Source organism: Ochotona curzoniae, unplaced genomic scaffold (assembly GCF_017591425.1).
Source record: "Ochotona curzoniae isolate NIBS_2020 unplaced genomic scaffold, NIBS_Ocur_1.0 scaffold_4683, whole genome shotgun sequence".
NCBI classification, from domain to species: Eukaryota; Metazoa; Chordata; class Mammalia; order Lagomorpha; family Ochotonidae; genus Ochotona; species Ochotona curzoniae.
The window spans coordinates 6,788,469-6,809,928 of record NW_024467121.1 but is presented as its reverse complement, the minus strand read 5'-3'; the positions used below and the strand labels follow the sequence as shown (position 1 = coordinate 6,809,928).

At 43.0% G+C, this 21,460-nt stretch overlaps 1 protein-coding gene across 2 annotated transcripts in view; it reads right to left on the bottom strand.

The window, feature by feature from the left end:
* Positions 1 to 928: 928 nt before the first annotated feature.
* The window catches only part of SPAG6 (sperm associated antigen 6), a 56,311-nt gene continuing 35,779 nt past the window's right edge, over positions 929 to 21,460 (bottom strand). Inside the window, exons 6-11 of one of the 2 annotated variants that reach the window (XM_040968084.1) lie at positions 20,669 to 20,842; positions 19,645 to 19,797; positions 16,088 to 16,279; positions 8,526 to 8,642; positions 5,854 to 5,999; positions 929 to 1,331 (exon numbers count right to left, since the gene is read on the bottom strand). In XM_040968084.1, coding sequence (XP_040824018.1) covers positions 1,262 to 1,331; positions 5,854 to 5,999; positions 8,526 to 8,642; positions 16,088 to 16,279; positions 19,645 to 19,797; positions 20,669 to 20,842 — 852 coding nt within the window. In that variant the 3' untranslated portion in view covers positions 929 to 1,261. The remainder of the gene's footprint in view (positions 1,332 to 5,853; positions 6,000 to 8,525; positions 8,643 to 16,087; positions 16,280 to 19,644; positions 19,798 to 20,668; positions 20,843 to 21,460) is intronic. The other variant, XM_040968085.1, reaches the window with a different exon arrangement.

The window sequence follows — 21,460 nt, the reverse complement described above, 5'->3', positions numbered from 1 at the left end:
AGTTACATGTTCCTATTCAAGAACTGAGGAAATTGTGGCAAAGAAGCAAAATAGGTTCAATGAAGCATTAAACAAACAAACTAACAAACCAAAATCATGAGCACTGCCAGCCTGATACAGGGCAAAAAACAAATGAGGCAATCTCAGGTCTGGTGAAGCTTCTAAAAAGTTGTAAGGGAGCTACTCACTACTGGGAAACGATGATAGAGATGAACCTGGAAATGCCACCAACACTGCAGTTTGAGAAGAACAAAAGCAAAAACATACAGGGGCAGATCTGAATAGAAAGCTGGATTGGACACACTGAGCCCACCACCTGCTCTTTGGGCCTCCTGAAGAAACCCATACATGCCAGACAAGTAATGGATATCTCTAAAAGGCACACACGTCCCGACTAACCAAGACTCCTATCTCAAATGACAAGGACAGCGCAAACGCTGTGTGTCTTTCAGAGGTTACTGAAACCCGTGCTGGTCCTGCAACAGCTTCCGTGGTGAAAACGCACACAGAGCCTGAGATCAATGGCATTCTTGTCGATGCCTATCCTTGCTCTTAAATCCCAGGAAATGTGTGACTTGCCAGCTGGCAAGGCCAAGTCAGCGCAGGCACGACTGCTCACCAGGGTGGCGGCCTTCGCTTCGGTGAGGACAGGCAGCGAGGCTGGCGGGTGCTGGGGTGTGCAGCTCCACACGCTGCTCGGGTCTCGCAAAGCCAGGGAGCAGAGGAGAGCCTTCCTGACACCGTAACAATGGGCTCTGAGGCTCAGCCTCGCGCCTCCTCCCAGAGAGCACCAGGGTTTCTTTCAAGCGCCCAGTGTTGTTTCTCTTTCAGCTGCCTCCCGCTTCAGTCGGCCTCAGTCACCAGGCCAATTCTGCTTGCCTGTGCCTGTGGAATTGGCGGAAAGAACGAAGCGTCTCCCAAACAGCATCTCTCAGGCATAGGAGGTTGAAGAGGTGCGTGTGCAGATGCGGGCAGGTGTGTGTGGCTTTTAAAAGAACAACCACCCATGTCCTAAAACCCTTTAATTGTCTTTTTAAAAAACCCACCTTTAGAGAAAGTTCTATTGCATACAAGTGACAAGTAGTTCCTCGTATATTGAAGCCACTAATTTTAAAGTACTCTTAAAAGTATTTTTAAAGTACTGTATTAATCCAGAAAAGATGACCTAAAGGTGTCTTGCAGTGAGTAAAACAAAATTTAGAAAGAGCTTTCATGTTTGGCATTCATGGATGCTTTGCAGTTTCGGTATAAAGATGCGACTTTAATTAGTAAATGGTTGATAGCTGTCCACTCGCTGCAGAAGTGTATCTGAAAACCCAGGGGAGTAATACCTAGAAGACAAACATGGTGGTTAGATCTTCACGGAAAGACTTGGCACCAGGGGCACCAAAGTTTAATACAAAGTAATTATCTAAAAATTATTCTGTCAAGCCCCAAATACAGCCTGAACAATCATGCTGACGATGCCCCAGTCTTGCTAGAGGCATGAGGAAAAGAGAGTGCTAGCCCACGGTAGAGAAAGCAAAGCCAGGCAGCGATGGGATAGGCAGGTGGTGACAAGGGCAAGCTGCTCACGCTGGGGGGCTTGTCAGAGAGACTACGTATTGTATGGAGTGACTAAGGTTGGGTTCAGAGCCCAGCTGATACACTTGTTATGGAGGTTAGACCCCCCAGACTATTGTAAATCAAGTTCTGACATTAACGATCCCGTTAAGGATTCTCATCAGACCTGGTGACCCATAGAGACAGATTCTAGGAGTATAACGCACACTGAAGAACTATTTAGTAAATAGTCAACAAATACTTCTATCACACTAATCTAGAAAGGTAACTGTTTTCGTTGGTTCTTGGCCATATGTATACATATATTTACATTTATAAATTGAACATTTCATAAATGATTTACTAAAAATATTAAATTACTGATTAATGAGGTATGGGATGTATTACATGCCACAGAAAGAATTTATATGCATATAAAAGTATGTCAAGTAAAATATGGCAGTCATTCTAGAATATGATAAATGGGTTTTTTAAATTGAAGGGAAATAACAATTTCACAATTTCCCCAGCACTCAAAGAAATTAAGCCTGCAAAGGCATTTTCTCCAGAAAAAGCCTAACTTCAGGGACTTGCTTCGTTCTTTGTTATCATGACATTAGATGTTTGATTTAAAAGCTCATACCGGACGTGACACTAATTTCTCCCAAAGCTCGTCAGGTCAGGATGAGCGAATCAGGACCGTTTTCTCAACACTGTGCTTGTAGGCAGTTGGGGTTAAACAATGACACACGCCCATGCATGAAAAGACACCTTGGGGGTGGCCAAGCAGCTGGCAGTTAAGGTGCCAGTGTCCCAGAGCAGAGTGCCTGGGACTTGATGCCCACCTTGGGTTCCTGACACCAGTCTCCTGAGGGGAACTGGGCCACCCTCATGAGAGAGCTGGCTTGAGTTTCTGGCTCCCCCGAAAATCCCATGCCAACCAGTGCCCAGCTAAGTTCTCATCAGGAAAAAGTCTGGTATCCTGTGTAGCAGTAAAAGTCATTGAAACCTAACCAGAGCAATGTCTGCATTTTGTGTATTTGAAAAGAGAGAGAGAGAATGGAAGGGAAGGGGACAAAAAAAATTCACCTGACAAGAATTTATCATCAAAATCAAGGGAAAATTCTGTGGCTAAGAGCTGCTGTTTTGTTTTCCAACATCATTACAACATTCGGTCTCATACACCTAATGCCTTTAATTTCGGTAAGAAACAGAAGTGCGGAAGGACAATAACAGATGTTTACCAAATTGAATTCTTCCTGTGTGGAAGCCCTTTGGCTAAACATTATCTCATTTAATTCTAGCTCAATGAAACAGATAATTATCTTTATCCACATTCTTGCAGATGCACAACTGTGGCTTAAAGGGTTAAATATTATCTCTGAAGTCAGGCAGTAATTACTTGCTGCTGAGATCCCGGTGCGGGTCTGTTTGACACCTCAGCCATAGTTATTAGCCATACCCACAGAAAAGAGGCCGCGAGGACACAGGGGCTCCTCCCTCCAGCTGCCGGCGCTGCTGCCTGTCCCATCTCTGAATGGCCTTCAAGAGGGTACCCTTGCTTGCAGACCCATGCACACTGCAGGCTAGTATTATTAGATTGTTATGGTGCCAGAAGTGCGCTGAGTGGCAGGCTGCACGAAGGCCTCCTTGCCCAAATTAGATGCTTCCCCAAAGCCACTTCCCCTCCTTCATCTGGGCAGAGACCCAAAAGACAGAGGAGGGTTAAAAAAAAACACCTGCTGGGTGTGAAGGGGCCAGGCTTCAGCTCTGGCCTGGGCCTCTTTCCTCCTAAACCAACTGCCTTTCTGAAAAACATCCGAAGATTACTAAAGTTGGGAAAGCAATACAAAATCAATATTTAGGCTAATGACAGACGAGAGACCGGATCCCTCCATAAGCTAACTTGTAAAGGACTCCCTCCCTTGGGAGAGTGACCCCCACACCAGCCACCCCACCCGCAGCACTTCTTGAGAATTACATCATTGCAAAAATAAACCATTTTAAAATTACATTTGTCTATTTTCATAGAAAGACAGTGTTTCAAATATGATAAGTACCATATTACAGATTCCAACACTTTAGAAAACCATCAGAAACTTGAAAAAGCCAATCAATCAAAATTCTCCATGTAGATTCACTCAGATTTAATCTCCTCCCCTCCCCCACCGCTTCTCTAGAGGAAGAGAGAGAGAGAGAGAGAGAGAGAGTAACGCATCTTCTGATTCACTCCCCAAATGCCTGCAACAGGAGGGCTGGACCAGCCCGGAGCCAGGAGCCAGGAGTCAGTCTAGGCTCCCACAGGGGTGGCAGGGGTCAGGTCACTTCAGCCAACAGCTGCTGCTGCCCATGCGTGCTTTGGGAGGAAGACTCCTTGCAGAGCCAACCCCTACTCTAAGTCACTGCTCGCGTACTCAGCCAATTCTTAAAATGTTATCCTGGTTCACAGAATTCGAAAAGTTAAAAATTGACAATGGCATTTTGACAAAACACTTGATTAAATTGTAATATCACAGAGCTTTTTAAATTTCCTCCAGTGCTCAATTAAAATATGCCCAAAAGAGAGCAGTAAAAACATAAATAAAAAGTTTCAAAAAGCCTTTCTTTTAAAGAAAATACATTGGTTGATTATAATAGGTCATTCCATTTGGGGGTCCATTTCTCTATAGTTTTATGTTATAAAATTGCACTGAAAGGTTTCTTTTAAACTTACAAAATTCTCCCCGAAGAGACATATATTCCATGCATAAAAATTCAACTTAATTTTTCTTACTAAAATATTTTTGTTTCCTTTATGTAGTAGTTCACACATTTTATATTATATACTTTTAATATATTTGTATGTTTTATATATAGTAGTTTTGCACATTATGCTATACTACTCCTTTGCTACATTATATAGATTTATACATATTTTTTTCAGAGGTGACACACTGGAACCACTTTAGTCAAGGAGTTCTTGTGAGCCTCTCAAAATGCATTTTCTCACTCCTCTCTCTACAATTCTGGCTTTCAAAATAAGCAAACAGATTTCTCTAAAAACAGAAATTTATGTTTTCTACTAATAATGTGAAGGATTAGAGGAGCATAAATAAGCACATTTTTATTTTTGTAAGCATTTATCAAGGTTCAGTTTTTTGGAATCAATTTTCCAGGCAATTTTGTTTTTACTTATTTGTGGTTTAATGGTATCATTGTCCATTAGGGTTATACGGACTAAGGGGCTTAGGTCTAACACTCTGCAAATCAATGTCATTAAAAAAAAAAATATATATATATATATATATATCAGGGCCTGGTACGGTAGCCCAGCAGCTAAAGTCCTCACCTTACACATGCCAGGATCCCATATGGATGCCAGTTCTAATCCTAGCAGTTCCATTTCCCATCCAGCTCCCTGTTTGTGGCCTGGGAAAGCAGTCAGGATGGCCCAAAGCCTTGGGACTCTGCACTCGCATGGGAGACCCAGAAGGGCCTCCTGGCTCCTGGCTTCAGATCAGCTCAGCTCTGGCTATTGATGCTACTTGGGGAGTGAATCAGTGGACAGGCAATCTCCCTCTCTGTCTCTCCCCCTCTCTGTATATCTGACTTTCCAATCAAAATAAAACAAATCTTTAAAAAACATATTAGCCTTGAAAGTAGCATTCTACAACAATACTAGAGAGAACTGCATATTATAAAGAACATCATTTAAGTAAAATTTGGTATTTAAATGCCAACTGCCTTTCCCTCTCTCCTTTTCACTCATAGTAACCCTGTTCATGTACAAGGGAGCTTAGGGCAGAGAGATAATAGGCAGAGAACTACGAAAATCTAAATCTACAGGCCTCTTCTAAATTAGATATGCACCACTTAGCAACTGCTGGTCTAATCTGAACTCCATATTTGTGTACTCACTAGTAAACACATGTGAGAGTAAAATGAGAACATCTGAAAGAGCTCTCCAAGTCGGTATGAAAATCTGCGTGTCAATCAGATCGCCATTTATTACACGGCTTGTAAGGGTGGAGATGAGATCAGGAATCCCATGATAGGACACGCTAGCCTCACGTATTCCAAAGTACATGTTTTGACAGCAGATATGAATCTGGATTTGAAATCAGAAAAAGTACATTATGTTTTTTTAAAATTATTTGAGAATCAGAGTCAGAATCACGGAAAAAGAACAACAGCGTGTCTATCCCCTGATTCACCCTGCCGATGTTTGCAACAGCCGGAAGCCAGGTACTCCAACAGGGCACACAGGTCTCAGCCACAGGACGAAATGCCTACCCCTGTAAGAGAGAACTTGTCCAAGTCCCTTGTCCCCACCTTACTATTTCTTCTGGGTAGCAATTGTTAATATTGTTGATGTACTCCTGAAGGAGAGAGCCAGGTTCTGCTTTTATCTCTTGAATCTTTTTAAGTCCACCACTTGTCACAAAAAGTCGCCGAGCTTTACTGTCATGCGGCAGCACCTGGAAGGAAGAAACACAGGAACGTGTCAGCTCTGCTGCTCTGGGTCAGAGCCTTGCAGAGTCATCGCAGTGCGACGGAGAGAATGCAGGAGAGAGTGTGAGCCCAAATCCACTGCTGATCTGAAGTGAAACGCAGCACCGCCCCCCTCCCCCCCCCCCCGCGAAGTCCTTTAGATTTCTTAGATCGTTGAGGTAGATTACAGGGCGGGAATGCCATTCAAGGTGCTGGAAAGCCATGCCAAGTCATGGCACCGCTTGCGATGCTACAGGCAAGCACCTGTAGAGCAAGATGCATCCCAGAAGCCTCCCTGGCCCCCTAACTGGTCAGTCCACATCTCAAGCTTTGTTTCAGGGACATCAAAGCAGTCACACTGGGCCGACAGGCTTCCTGCAGAATGTCCTCTTCCACCACCTACCCTCATCCCTGGGTTATCACCTCCTTGTTAAAACTCAGCTTTTTAAAACTCAGCTCAAGTGTTCAAGTCTTCTCTGGGACACTTGCACACCCTAAGCTAAGGATGAACTGGATCCTGGTCCCCCTGCACCCCCCCCCATCTCCTCCACCCCAAACACTCTGTGAAAGCGCTATCAGTGCATTGCCACTGATAAATTAATTACCCGCTTATAGGTCTGTCATGCATAAATGTCACTGAAGGCAGAAACTATGCATTCATTCATTCAGTGACTCATTCAGTCATTTCCCTCATGCCCAGTGACCGACAGATGCTCAACAGATGTTTAACAAATGAATGAGTGAACCAAGCAATGGGCAAAGAAAAGCAGATTATGGAGACAGATGTTAAGGAGATAGTAATCAGAAAGGTAGAGATCAGCAAATCCAAAAGAGGATTTTAAAAAGCAACCTTTGAGAATGTATGGGGGCAGGAAGGACTAATCACTAATTTGTGATCAAATGTGAAAGTACTGCACACTAAAGCATGAGCAGGTGCATGGCAAAGGCGCATGGTGTGGAAAGCACATTGCTACAGGTGAGGCAAGCTTGTGTGGGGGGGGGGCGGGGGGGGCGGTGAGAAAGTCAATTCTGCATTCAAACTTGAGCGAGGGGCCAGTCCTGTGGCACAGCCAGTTGAGCTGCCACCTGTGATGCAGGAACCCCCTATGAGCCAGCAAACCAGTGGCAATTTAAGTCTTGGCTGCTTAGCTTCCTAATCAGCTCCCTGCTAACACGCTGGGAAAGCATCAGGAGGTGGCCCAAATGCTTGGGCCCTTGTACCCATGTAGGAGACTAAGGAAAAGCTCCTGACTCCTGCTTTCAACCTGCTCCAAACTCTGGCTTTCGTAGTTATTTGGGATGTGAACCACCGGATGGAAGATTCATTTTGTCTGTCTCTGTTAACTGTTTCACATCAATCAATCTTAATAAGAGAACTGGATCCATTTTCCCCTGGATAATTTAGCTGTTTTTCTGCATTATTGGTTGTTAGTTGATTTCTCAAGGGTAGATCCCAGTGAATTTCCTTTGTCCAGGTTAACTCAGAGAGGGAAAAAAATGACCAATTTTTCTTGAAAGAAGAGATGAACTCAGAAGGGCACCTTGAGACAGCTTCAAGAGAATGGCTGCTTCCTGTGACCTGTGGCACTGGAGGCTGAGCAGCTGGAGGCTGAGCAGCTGGAGGCTGAGAGAAGCACTAAGAAAACCGAGGCTGCCAGAATCTGCCTTTCAGATGGGCGCTGGGAACCAAGTCTACCTAGCTAGAACGACAGACAGTTGTCTGTTATTTACAGAAATACAACCTGCAAACAGCACTTCGCTTCCTGCAGCATTAAAATGAAATTGCTCCATTCCAGTTAAGCAAAGCATTTTAGCAAGTCACTTGCATGCTTTATCACCTAAGACACAATTTTATAAATTACTCCTCAGCCTTTTGGTTAAGATTAAAAGTAAGAAATGACATTCTGGTTTTTTCTGGTTTTACATGTAACCTCTGTTGGGATCCAGTTCTTGTTGTGGAGCCTCTTGTTTAATCTTGATAAAGATCCCGTGATATAAGCACTCTTTGTGCTTCTATTTTGGGGGCGGGTTAACTGACTCCAGGGCTGGAGTGCCCATATGCTGTGCTCTGTCACCTGCCAGACCCCCGTCCCTGGAGTGTTTGGGGTGGAGCAAGATGTAACAGCCACCTGACCACCTCATCCCTCATCCCTCGGTGCCAGCGGTGGTAATCTCTGCTGGATGCGTTTACCTCCAGCAGCCTGACCTGTCTTCCCTAGCACGGCTGTCATTTATAAGATCTTTGCAGCATCCCCAAGGTGACAGAGACTTAAAAGACACGGTGAACATTACTCAAAGTTACCATCTATGTGAATTATTTGTACTAAAAACCTTATGTATTGGTATACTACTTCTTCAGAACACTGAGGACAAAAACAATATGGAGCTGGTGAAAACAATGAGTGTTTTATTTGTGTGTCAATTGTGCAACCCGTGCCACCTTCCCCAGTGGTGCAGATCAGTGCAAGGTCTCAGTGCAGAACAGAGCTCAGATGTACCCGAACATTTCTCACCTTACTGAATTGCTCCAGCACGTGCTTGAGGATGTTGGGGGGTGCGTCATACAGGAGGGGCTCGAGGGCTGGGAGGTAGATGCACTTCTGGAGGATGTTCTTGATGGCTTTTTCACTCTAACAAAATGTGAACAAAATGTGAGTGGGTCAATGGAAGCACCTCAAGAATTAATTCATCATGTCTCAAAGTCCTGGAACTTGAAGATAAAATGCATTTCCCAGTCCATCCTGCAACTATCTTGTTTTAAAAATAGTTGTCAGGAAAACTCCTTCCACTTTGGATTAGTCATCACACGAAGCCCTGCCAGCTGTCTTGGTGTTAAGCCCTGAGTGCCACACTGTGTCATTGAAAAGACCTGGGAGAAAATTAAAGTTTTAAAGCACAAAGCTATAGCCTGTGAATTAAGATGTATCTTATTTTACTAATATAAATTTTAAACATATGGAAACTGAAATAATGAATCCATCCTGTTTCATTTAGTCAGCTAACAGGAGCAAAATAACTTAGTGTATTCTAACCTGTCATTGTCAGGTAATCTCTCCAAGCCAAAACGTTTCTCAGCTTCCATGCATGCGGTTAAACAGGTCCACTGTGGGCATTACTCACTGAGCACTCACAGAGAGCTGCTACGGATCATGGAGCAGAGACTTTCCCAGCCAAAGAGAAAAGCACAACAGATTCAGTTTCCTCAACTGCTGAGAAAAGCTCCTCTCGGCAACAGGAAATATCCCCCCTCCACACACACACATGCACACACTTCCCACTTTCCCAGTGCGCTCTTCCAAGTGACACCACACACAGTACCGCCCCCCTGGCCCCCTGCTGAAACTGCTTTACCACCAAGACCATGCTGGTTTCACGAAGGCCTGCTTCCCTGAAGTTTCACAACAAGTGGGTGTGGCTGCTCTGTGCTGGAAACCAGTCTGCCTGTGAGGTTCCGTGCTTCGGTGCATCCTTGGGGTCCTCCCTGTTAACCTGTTCTCACTCTGAGTTTTTGGGATCAGAATGCTTAGTGACACTCTCAGAGAAAAGCATCTTTAATTCCCACACCATGAGTTTTATAATCAATCAGTAAATGGGTTCAGAAAATACTTTCACAGCGTGTGTGTTATCAGTTGAAGATCTCTTCAATGTAAGATTTCCCAGAGACCCAGACTGAGGAGTCTTGAATCTCTTACCTCTCAACATCATTTGTCTTCAAATGTTGTTTTATGAATCAGATGGAATACAATGATATAAGAAAAGAAAGAAAGAATCCAACCTTTTTTTCCCCCCCTTAAGTAGAATAACCAACATTGGCTCATTCCCAACACACCTTACCGCATCAATGCAAGCTACCTTGATATGATGCAGATCTTAGCAGGCCAACCTAATTACTCCTATCAGACACATGATTTACTAACTGCATAGCAGAAATCACATCCACCGTGCCACACTCTGATTTTAGCAGTTCCCAGTTGATGATGCACTGTCAAGTCACGAACAAAGAATTCTAGTAGGAGTTCAATGACACAGGAAATTCACAAGCTATTACTGGTTTTCATTTAGAATAACTCTGCTCAGTTTGCTACTATATTCTTCCAGAGAGGAATTATGTGTGTGCTGTGATTAATAATCAGCTGTATCATCCACTATTAGCTAATTGAGGTTGTGTTTACTTGTCTAATTCTGACCTTAGGACTTCTTTTTAGCAACTTTATATTGAGATATAATTTACTTACTTTAAATTCACTCGGTTCAAATACACTATTTAATGATTGTTAACAAGTTTATAAAATTATGCAATCATCTTCTCAATCTAATTTCAGAACACTTTTCCTCATCTCCCAAAATAAACCTCATGCCTGTGCAAAATCTTTTCCTGCTACCCATCACCAGCCAGGGGCAGACAACTACCTGGTCTACCTTCGATAGGATATTTGACTTTTCTGGACATTTTGTAGATATGAAATTACACAATACATGAGTTCATTCCCCAGATGATGACAATGGCCAGCACTGGGCCACGCTGAAATCAGAATCCAGGAGCTTCATCCAGGTTTCCCTTTTTTTTTAGCTGTTGCTATTAAACAGGCTTAATTCATTTTATTTTTCTTCTGTAAAAACCTGTGTTGTAGCCAAAGCGGGAGCCTGGATTCTCTGCACACAAACTCTGGTGTGGATCTCTACAGGATGGAATTCCTGATAGGAATACATGGTCAGGAGATCAGGGGTCAGGCGGCTGTAGTCTTGGAGATGGCATCAAAGGGCTCAGAGTGACCCTGCAGTCCTTGACCGAGATGTGGCAGCGGTCAGTGCCAGCCACCAGTGGTAGCTTCTTGGACACAGGGGCCGAGACTTTGGCTGCCTCTAGGGGTAGAAAGGAGACACTAACTACCACAAAGCCCCTGGTCACTATGTGACAGTGCAGTATGGGACTGACAGATTTTGTTCCTCATCACAGCCTTTCCATACAGGCACAGTGGAGACTTTGGTCAGGTGATGGACCCCTGGACAGTGGTGGCTGGCTCCCTGGAGGACTTCACACCCAGGCTGACAAGATCACTGTGGTCTCTGATAGCACCAGCACAATCTTAAAATCCCAATTCTCCAGTGATGCCCTGAGGACAAAGTTAGTCTCAGTTAGACTCCTCGACAAGCAGGGGGAGAGACAGATCTTCTCTGGGGACTTGGTTCTCATGTCCATAGTCAGGCACTCTAGGTTAGTGTCAAGGAGCCACTCCTAGCACTTCTCTGATGCTGCTGCCAGAGCATCCCATTCCAGGACCCTCCTGCTGCACCAGCATTGCCCGCCATTTGGTGTTCTCTTACGGAAGTTTCAGGGTATCTTTAGAAGCACCAAACTTTTAAATTTTAATGAAACGTTAACAAGTTTCTCTCCATGCCCCGCTTTATCACTTGAGTTTTAGGCACCATATTCAAGAGCTTATTCCATAATCTAAGGTCATGAAAATGTGCTCCTTTTTCTCTATGGGGTTGTAGTTGTGGGGTTTACATTTCAATTTGTGATAAAATTCTGATCAGCTTTTTATGACTACAATGAAATACATGCAGTGGACCATTTACCAAGGAAGGAGAGTTTCTATTTTGGAGACTACCAAGTCCAAGATCAAATGGGCCTCACGTATCTGTTGGGGAGATCTTTGTGACTGTATTGCAACATGGTAAAAGGCACACGGTATGAGCGTATAGGAGAGGAGATGATCATAAGACCAGATGAGAAAATAAAGAGAGACTGAGTGGGGTCAAATTCGGGCTTTTAAAACAATCCTCTTAGGAGAACTACCTTCTGAAGCAGTTTCTCTGACCTAAAGACCTTCCACTAGGTGTCACTGCCTAAAGATTCCATCATCTGCCGACGGTGCCACCGTGAGTTGAATAAGCCTTCCACACAAAGGTCTCAGGGCTCATTCAGCATCCAATCCTCTCCAGGGTCCACATTCACATTTCTACAAGAGGATCTAAGAAGTATCCCAGTGCCATTTGTTGCAAAGACTAGTCTTTCCATGTTAAGTTGCCTTGGCACCTTCGTGAAAAGTCAGTTAACTAACCATAAGAGAATCTATTCTATATTCTCAATCCCATTCATTTGTTTTTCTGCAAGCAAGTACCACATCACCTTGAATTGGAGCCATCGGCTATAGCTTGGTAGCACATTTTGAAACTGGATACTGTAAAAAACACAGTAGGAGACAACACCACTATTTTTTAACCTCAGCTATACCTAAAAACAGTAATTAACATAATAGAATTGTCAGTACTACGTGAATACTTGCTACAACTTCAGTGTTCTTTCACAGAAAAGGGGAATGATAAGAAATATTCATTGTTGCTTTCCTTTATGGGTGATTTTTGCTAAAAACTGTTTCAATGTTTTAAAACTTTAACAAAAAGTTAAGCTGGAAAAACATTCTGGTTCAGAGTTTCCGTTATTAAAACGGAGGGGGAGTATGGGGAGCTTGATTCCCTGACCTTCAGCGAGGCAGAGCTCTCTCAGATCTGACATTAAAAAACTAACAATAAAATTACACATAAACTCGATTTCCTTAAAATTTGAAATTTTTATGCTGTAAACGATACCGCCAAGGAAGTATTTTGATGACTCACAAAACCAGAGAAAATACATGCAAATCACAGATCTTATTTGACCTTTTTGAAAACTCAATATTAAAATATAAATAATCCAATTTTAAGATATGCAAGGATAGGGCCTGAAGATACATTTCTCCAAAGAAGATATTTGAGTGATCAATACAAATATGAAAATATTCTCAGCTTCATTAGTTATTAGGGAGCTACAAATCAAAAACCATGAGGTTGCAGTTCATATCCACTAAGATGGTTCTCAGCAAAAATAAGATAATAATAAAGTTGCCAAGGTTGAAGAAAAATTGGAAGCCTCATGTATAGGTTGTGATAATGTAAAATGGCACAGCCACATTAGAAAACAGTCTGGTTGACAATCACTAATGATCTAGAATGTTCACCTGTGGAAATGAAAATATGCCAAAAAGTTATAGACAAAGAGAATTGTTTTGGTGCAAAAAAGGGAAAGCCAGGCATAGTTTTTTCATAATATATGTTTTTCCATGAGCTTTTTGGAGACCCTTCAAGTCTGCTCAATAAACATATCCACACAAAAACTTGAAAAACAACCTCCACTGCAAATTATTCATCATAGCCAAAAAAGGGTGAAAATGACCAATTATCCAACAACTAGCGAATGAGTAAGCAAAACATGGTACATTAATACCATAGGATATTGTATACCAATAAGAAGGAACAAAATACTAATAAACACAACAACACAGAAGAGCCTGGACACTCACACTCAGTAAAAGCGCCATCCAAATGAATCAGTGATTCTACCTAAATGACATAGCCAGAAGAGGGAAATCCACAGAGCTAGAAAGCAAATAAATGGCTGCCTGGAGCCAGGCATAGGGCATGTGGGATGACTGCTAACGGGTACAGCATTTCTTTTATGAGGAAAGAAATGTGCTAAAATTAGATTGTATTGATGATCTCACTATTCTGTCCATTCACTAACAACCACACTTTAAGTGGGTGAGTTATAGACTACATGAGTTATATCTCAATAAAACTACCAAAAAGTGAAAGAGGCACTATGAGCACATGAACGATGAATCAAGGAATCATCTTAGAAATGGTTTTGCAATGAAACAATCAACTGACTCAGACACCAAACTGAGATGGAACACTGCAACACGATGTCTCTAAATTGAAAGCACAGATGTCTGAATATTCTCAACATATGTGTAGGTAAGCTTATTGAGTGTTTGAAATAATCCGGGCGCAGGCACATGGTGAGGCTGTGTGACGAGAGAGGAACTCCAACGGGCTGTTGGCTGGATCTTTTTACATTGGAACCAGTTTGAATATGCTTACAGAACCAGATGCACTTTTTGTGGAGCTGGGGAGGAGGGTGAACTTCAATATGGCTTTATAATTGAGATGCTGCCACCGAGTAGCAAATAAGAAACACCATTAGATAATTCAGGACACTCTTGGATACACTTCCCTACTGAGACAATGTCAAATCAAACGGGCTTGAAGGAACTTCATCCTAAAGCCTTTAAAACAACAACTGAAGAGAGACTTTGGGGAAGGAAAAAGAAAGATCAAGGCTGTACAATAGGAAAATGTTTGAATGACCTAAAGCCTTGGAAACACTGTCCACGGGAGAATGACTTACAAAGATGCCACTTTATGATTTAAAACCCAAACTATTTCCTGAGAGCAAATAGTGCATCAAATGTAGGCAGAAGGAGCTTAACTTTCATTAAGTAACCTAATAAAATCACCTTTGTTAAACTAAAACCCAGTAAGAGCTGTCTTCAGAAAATGAAGCTGTCAGATTTATCTCACTCCAGAGGCATTTCAACAACATAACATCATGCTCATTCTTTCAAAATCAAGTTATGGAGCGCTCCCGAGGATCCAGGACATGCGCAGTGTGCAAGGATCTCTCAGCCCCAGTCACCACACAGTTAGTGATTCACATGTGAGCTCTTCTCTTCCAACACAGCATTTCAAACCATGAAAGACACTGAAAGCTGTTAAACGCAGGAATTTGCAAGGATGGAGAGCACCTTTTTTCCTATGGACAGTCTCTACGCTGAGCATGGTTACTGTTGTAGCCTGGAGACAGCCTGTCCCAAAGGCTCTCACGAGAGACAAGAAAAGGATGAGGAGGAAAAAGCTGGATGGGAAAGGAGAAACAAAATGATGATAATGGGTTACAGAAATAGGAGGCTGAACGGGGACTACCGAGAAAGGCTAAGATGATATGGCTATGTAAATTGACACACTTGGATAAATCAAAACTGAATGTTTCTCACCTGACCAAGAGTCAGATTGGTCTAAGCAGAAAAGACCCAAGCGGGCACACAGGCTTCCACTCCAGCTCTACCAAGCCTTGCCAAGGACCACACCTGGCACTGGGGACATGTGAGGGCAGCCCTGAGCTCTCAGTCGCTTGCTACTCGGATCCACAAAGTCTTAGACAAATTTTCAAAATGCTAATCTCGGAAATCAACTTCCCACACTGAGTTTGCAGAGCAGTAACATGCAGATCTAACCACATAAATGTAAATGCACCATTATGAAGCTTTTACGTCAAATAAATGATGCATCATCTGTGGCTTTCAGATTCCCTTGCTGTCTTGTTGTTGACATCCAAAGTTTCAGCAGTGTGTTTTTCTATTTGTTAATTTGCTCGTTTAAGTAAAATTTAGACAACTTCATTTGCTGATGTTAATTTTATCTTGAATGTTTACTTTTTTGCGTGTGATTTCTTCTCAGTTTGGCCAGTTCTGTAGGCTGCATTCAAAGTCAGTTTCCCAACAAGAGGTATATTGGATCACATCTTGTCCTTTTTCTCAATTTTTAAAATTATTAAACAACCCATTTGACTTTTTACTCATATTTGTGAATCATTTTAACAGATGATGATTTAAAAAAGAGATGATGATTTTTTTCAGAAAATTTGCCTTTAAAAATACACAATTTTAAAATGTGCAAATTAGTTAAATTTGTGGGTGATTCCTTTTTAAAAGAACAATTTAAGACACACAGCTGAAAGATGAGGGTGCCTGGTGGCTAGGAGAGCTGGAACACACAGAACCCTCTCTCACAGGTCTCATTTCTTAAATGTGACTTCAAATCCCATCTTAAATTCTCTCCAGACTCAACTTTCAAAATGTAAAATGGACCCACATTCTTGGTAGCAAATTTTAACTCAATCTTTCCCTCATAAGGAAAACCAACAGGGCTGTAAGATGCCATAGCCAGATCCTCATTTGGATCAGCCATTTTGCATTTATGGAGTCCTTTTCTTAAAGACTAGCACTGATTTTTTTTTTTTTTTTTTTTTTTTTAGAGACAAGGACAGCCGTGTTCAAAGAGTGACCTTAATCCGGATAGATTTGTATTTCTTGCTTCCTAAAAACAATATTGTTCATTACACAACCTCAAGTATTTAAAATCACAGATTTGCAAACACACGTCAAAACAGACCTGCATTTAAGCATGTACTTACTTTCACCTGAAGGTCCTCGGAGCTCTCTGCCGACATGTACAAGGAGAGCAGGACTGGCAAAGTGTTGGTGACAGCCACGGCGCGGGCGTGCTCATGAGTGTGTCTCCCAACCTGCCCTAACGCCCAAGCGGTAGCGGCCTTAATGTGATCTTCTGGCTCTTCTGACAGGCAGATTGACAACTGGGGTACACCCTGTGGTGTTGATCAAAAGAGCAAGTGTTAGGAAGCTCGAGCAGGATTAAAGAGTCTTCCACATCGCTCAAACATAAGAAGAAATCATTTCAGCCTTCATCCCCTTTTTCCCCTAAATGGCTCAATAAATGAGCACATCACAGCGGCTGTCATTGCTTTAAGTCAATAAAATGACTCCAACTAAATTACCTTAATTATCTGTAACAATCCGACCAACTAAGAATATCTCCACTAGCTTCCCCCCCTCTAATAGGGGAGCATTTAACCAGACAACAGATGCTGCAGACTGGGAAATAGGCAAAATTCAATTCCACTGTGACACTCGGGAAACATCTAGGAGTTTTGAAATTTTGCATTTGCCTTTGTCAAAAAAATGTCATTTTAGAATCTTCCAAGAATAGCCATTTTGTCAAGTCTAACAAAGCTGAGAACAACAACAAAAAACGATTGTAGAATTAAAATCAAATGAATGGAGTAAAAAAGGATCTTAAGTGTCTTTTACATGAAATACTTTCACAAATTCCAGAAACACAAGGAACTTCAAAAAGTTCATTGCAACTTAAAGACAACATGAACTTTTCACACACTTTGGGAACCCCCTGATAGCACATAAATATTTTTTCAATTAATTCTGGGAATTTTCCATTAACTTTTATACTTTTGCCTTTTTTTCCCCATGATTGAATGTGAAAGTAGATATGACCTGTGTGTTATGCTATAAGAATGTGCTTACATTTCACCCTGTAGGCAATTTCCAATGTTATCTATGTAAGAAAGCAGGAGAGGCTGAAGGGTTCTGCATGAATCCCATTTCATAAACCCACAGAAGAACCAAATAATCAGACCAAATCCTAACTCTGGATTCTGTAGAGGCATCATTTTCTAACTCCAGACTCCGGTCATCACCTTAAATTTAGTATCACATGCCAACATCATCATGCACCCTTTTTTTTTCTTCCACGATTTGATGTGGTTATTAAGACCAGTTCCTCAAGACACCTGCCAGATTTCCTCCCTTTCCTTAGTGTGTCTGCCAGCATAAGAGGTCAGACCTGTCTTCCACATGCAGCAGCTTCCAGGAAAGTCCACACACCCAGGGTGTTGTCACAAGACCGACCAGGGAGGAGCAGGGGCTGGCCCCTCACCCAGGGCCACCCTTGGAGCTCGGTGCTCCATGGGTCTCGCTGTCAGGAAAGCAAGCTGCACAGCCGGCAGGGGTGCACTACCTGAGGGTGAACAACCACTGTCAGTCCTGACCCTGCTGCAGGGGACACTGTGTGGTTTGTCGCCAGCTACATCTGCCACCTTGACCTTCAGCTCATTGGAAAACACAAGCAGTCTGGGAGCGGCCAGTGCCAACAACTGCTGCTCCTTTTATCAGTCTCCCTGTGAAGGTGCTGTCTGACCATCCACACAGGGACCAGGGATCAAGAAGAGCTGCTGGGCACGGCAGGATGATTCAATGGCTAAATTCTGGCCTTATAAGCACCAGGATCCCATATGAACACTGATTTATGTCCTATCCAGCTCCCTGATTGTGGCCTGGGAAAGCAGTGGAGGATGGCCTAAAGCCTTGGGACCCTGCACCTGTGTGGGAGACCAGGAAGAAGTTCCTGGTTCCTGGATTCGGATCGGCTTTGGCCCTCATGGCCATTTGAGGAGTGAATAAGAGGATGGAAGATCTGTCTCTCCATAAATCTGATCTGTCCTTCCAATACAAATAAATCTTTTTAAAAATAAGATAAAAAGGAAGAAGAGCTGTCCTGTAGTCACCAGCAGGGCACTGCGCTCTCATCAGAATACAAGGGACAAGAGCAGCACACAGGAACAAAGACGGGAATCCGTGTGGTCCAGGCAGGAAGCAGCCATCCGGGTGAGGAGGAGGCGGAGAGCACCTGCGCTTCTCTGCAGCGTATAGCAGCGGCTGCTCCACACTGGGGAGAAGGCAGACTCAGCATCCACACCCGTGTTTTCTGAGTAACTGCGATGGGACAGGGCTTGTCCTAAATGTGGTAGGCTCACACTAAGTTGTGAATTGAGCTAGCCAAGTTCCTGAAGAAAAAAATAAATAAATGAACAGAAACACTGCTATCTGACATCACAGACATGTAAAAAGATAAATCAGGTTGTGAAAGCTGAAGAAGGGAAACTGGATAAAGAGGGAGAATTTAGCCACCATCACTCTCTGCTCAGATGACAGAAAAGGGAAAATACAGACATCTAAGCATAGTTACTACTGGTATGACTTTTACAACAGTTTTACTGTTATTATTCTTATCTACTGATTTATTTAAGAGGCAGAGAAGAAAGAAAGAAAGAAAGAAAGAAAGAAAGAAAGAAAGAAAGAAAGAAAGAAAGAAAGAAAGAAAGAAAGAAAGAAAGAAAGAAAGAAAGAAAGAAAGAGAGAAGGCCCGACATGGTGGCCTAGCAGCTAAAGTCCTTGCCTTGCATGCACCGGGGTACCCCATATGGGTGCCGGTTCTAACCCTGGTGGCTCAACTTCCCATCCAGCTCCCCACATGTGGCCTGGGAAAGCAGTCAAGGAAAGTCCAAAGCCTTGGTACACTGCACGTGAATGGGAGATCCAGAAGAGGCTCCAGGCTCCTGGCTTCAGATTGGTTAACCTCTGGCCATTGTGGTTACTTGGGGAGTAGATCATTAGATAGAGGATCTCCCTCTCTGTCGCTCCTCCTCTCTGTATATCTGACTTGCAATAAAAACAAAATAATTCTTAAAAAGGAAAGGAGAAGGAAAGAGCTGTGCCTGTCTGCTGATTTACTTCCCAAATATCCACAGTGGCCAGGGGTAGGCCAGCCTAAAGTAAAGTGCCTAGAACTCCACCTGTGCCTTCCACATGTGTGGCAGAGTCCTAGGTACTTGAAGCATTTTCTGATGTCTCGCAGGGAATGTATCAGCAGGAAGCTAGAGTTAGGAGCCAGAGCTGGGGTCCTGTTACTCCGATGTGACATGTGGACATCCTAATAGGTCTCCTCCCTGCTAGGTCAAGCACTCACCCCTCCAGAGTTACTTTTAATCCAAGTTTGCTTTGCACATTGTGTAAGTAGGCACAATCCTCCAACATGTCGATATACCTAACATCTGTACACACATAATATTCAAAAGAGTTGACAGCTTATTGGCATTAAACACTACCCAAGACTTGATTAAACTTCACTTATTTCAAGGATTGCTTTGGAAAACTTACCAATAAACATTGAAATCAGCATTGAAACAGGGTTTTTTTTTTTTTCAGGATGTTCTTTTGCTCTGATTAGTAATAAGTGGTATCTGTGGAAGAATATCAAGTGTGGTCTTGCCTCAGAACATCTTACTGTACTGACCGGAGAGAAATGAAGGGCACCAACCTTGGAAATGATGACGGCCATTGCCAGGTTCTCGGAATGAGCCGCCACGTAACCAAGCATCATGATGCCGGGCAGCCTTATGTTCCCTTTGCAGGACCCGATGCAATCAATCACAGCAGCCACTCCTCCTCTGTTAACTATCAGTTGGGACAGCTAAGGGAAAGAGAGCAGGGTAAGTGGGACCATAAAGCATAAGATGATCTTCAAACATTAGGTTAGTGTTGCCGCTCTCATTTAGGACCAGATAAGAACCAGTAAAAACAGAAATACTGGGACCCGGAGCAGTGCAGGAGAATGAATGAATGAATCAGATTAATCCCTGGATGCTGAAAGACACGGTCAAACTTGAAATATGCCCACTGAATGATGCCCCCTTTGCCAGCCATGAGGATTGGTTGGGAGCACTTCAATTTTGAAAACTCTCACCCAAATAAAGAAGTCAGGTGAAATAAAGGATGAGAACTTTAAAAGTGCAATGAAATGAGAATGGATTAGTCAACACATACACAGAGAAGAAAGATATGCCTTCAAAACCAACCCAGTCATGCTTTGACTCTATCCTTCAATTCAGAACTCAGAGCAGGAAATGCCTGTTAACAGTAGCTGTGAGAGTGGGTGCCGCAGGTATGTGTGATAATCTCATCACTCCCAGCGGACACAAAATGGTAAGGATATCAGGGTCCACAGCCCCACAATCCAGACATGGAAAACTGGGAATGATGGGAAACTGGAGTTGTAAACTCCAACTCCATTAACTTAACCTCGCTGTTCTCAACTGGGTGCAACATTCCTCTGGGGAATTCAGTAAAGTACAGAGACATTCCTGTTGTCATTGCCTTGAGGAGGGGAGCTGTTGCTCCATACTTTCCCTGCAAGGTGCCCACATCCACTGTGCTGAGCCAAGGGATGCCCTGAGCGCTCCAGCTCACGGGGTTCAGCCCTCAGGGACCCATAAGCAAACGGATGCTTGACTGAAAACAGACTCACTCTGTTACTGGACCTGGGCCCCTTGCTTCTGTCTCACCTCGGGTGTATGTTTTGCAATCTCTCTGATTAACGTAGAAGCATTCTTCTTCACGTAGTCGTCTTTGTCCTTCAGGCAGGTAAGAACAACTGGGAAAATCTCTGCTTCAACCACCATCTCTGCAAGGTCCACCGAGTGCTTCGCGATCTGACTGAGTGCAGACAGGACCTGACGCTGGCGGGTGGAGAAACAGAAGCCAAGCTGACCTGGACTCTGGTCACCCGTGGCAAAGTCCAGGCGCCCCTGTCACAGCGTTATACACATCCAAACGACTTGAGGCCAAAGCAAAAGCAATGACACAGTGAACATAACCAAGGATTTCTGAGGCTTGAGGCATTCACATCCTAGGTACACACTCAAGCTTTAAAAATTTTCTGATTTTTCAAGAGTTCTCTGCTGACTATTTCAGAACTTTATCTAATCAGATGATTGAAGAATATGACTTTTGGATGAACACTAGGTCTTAATTATAAAATATGCATGCAATAATTTAGGACTTGCACCATTAAACATGAGCAACATCATATTTGGGGCATGGTATTGACAACAACTCAAAGAACCTCCCATTGTTTAGTTAGCAGTAATGGTTTAAAAACTTTACAGAATACCTATTAGGAGATAACAGCATAATTAATGTCTGCTAACTGAAAGTTAGATCTTAGAAAGCTATGACAAAGATTAATATAAATATAGCAATTTTCAGAAAAAAACATAAAAATTATGGTGAGGGCTAGAAAACCTTCTGTCCCCCCAACCCTAATAGTCAATCATTATCCCGACTGTGAGATTCTC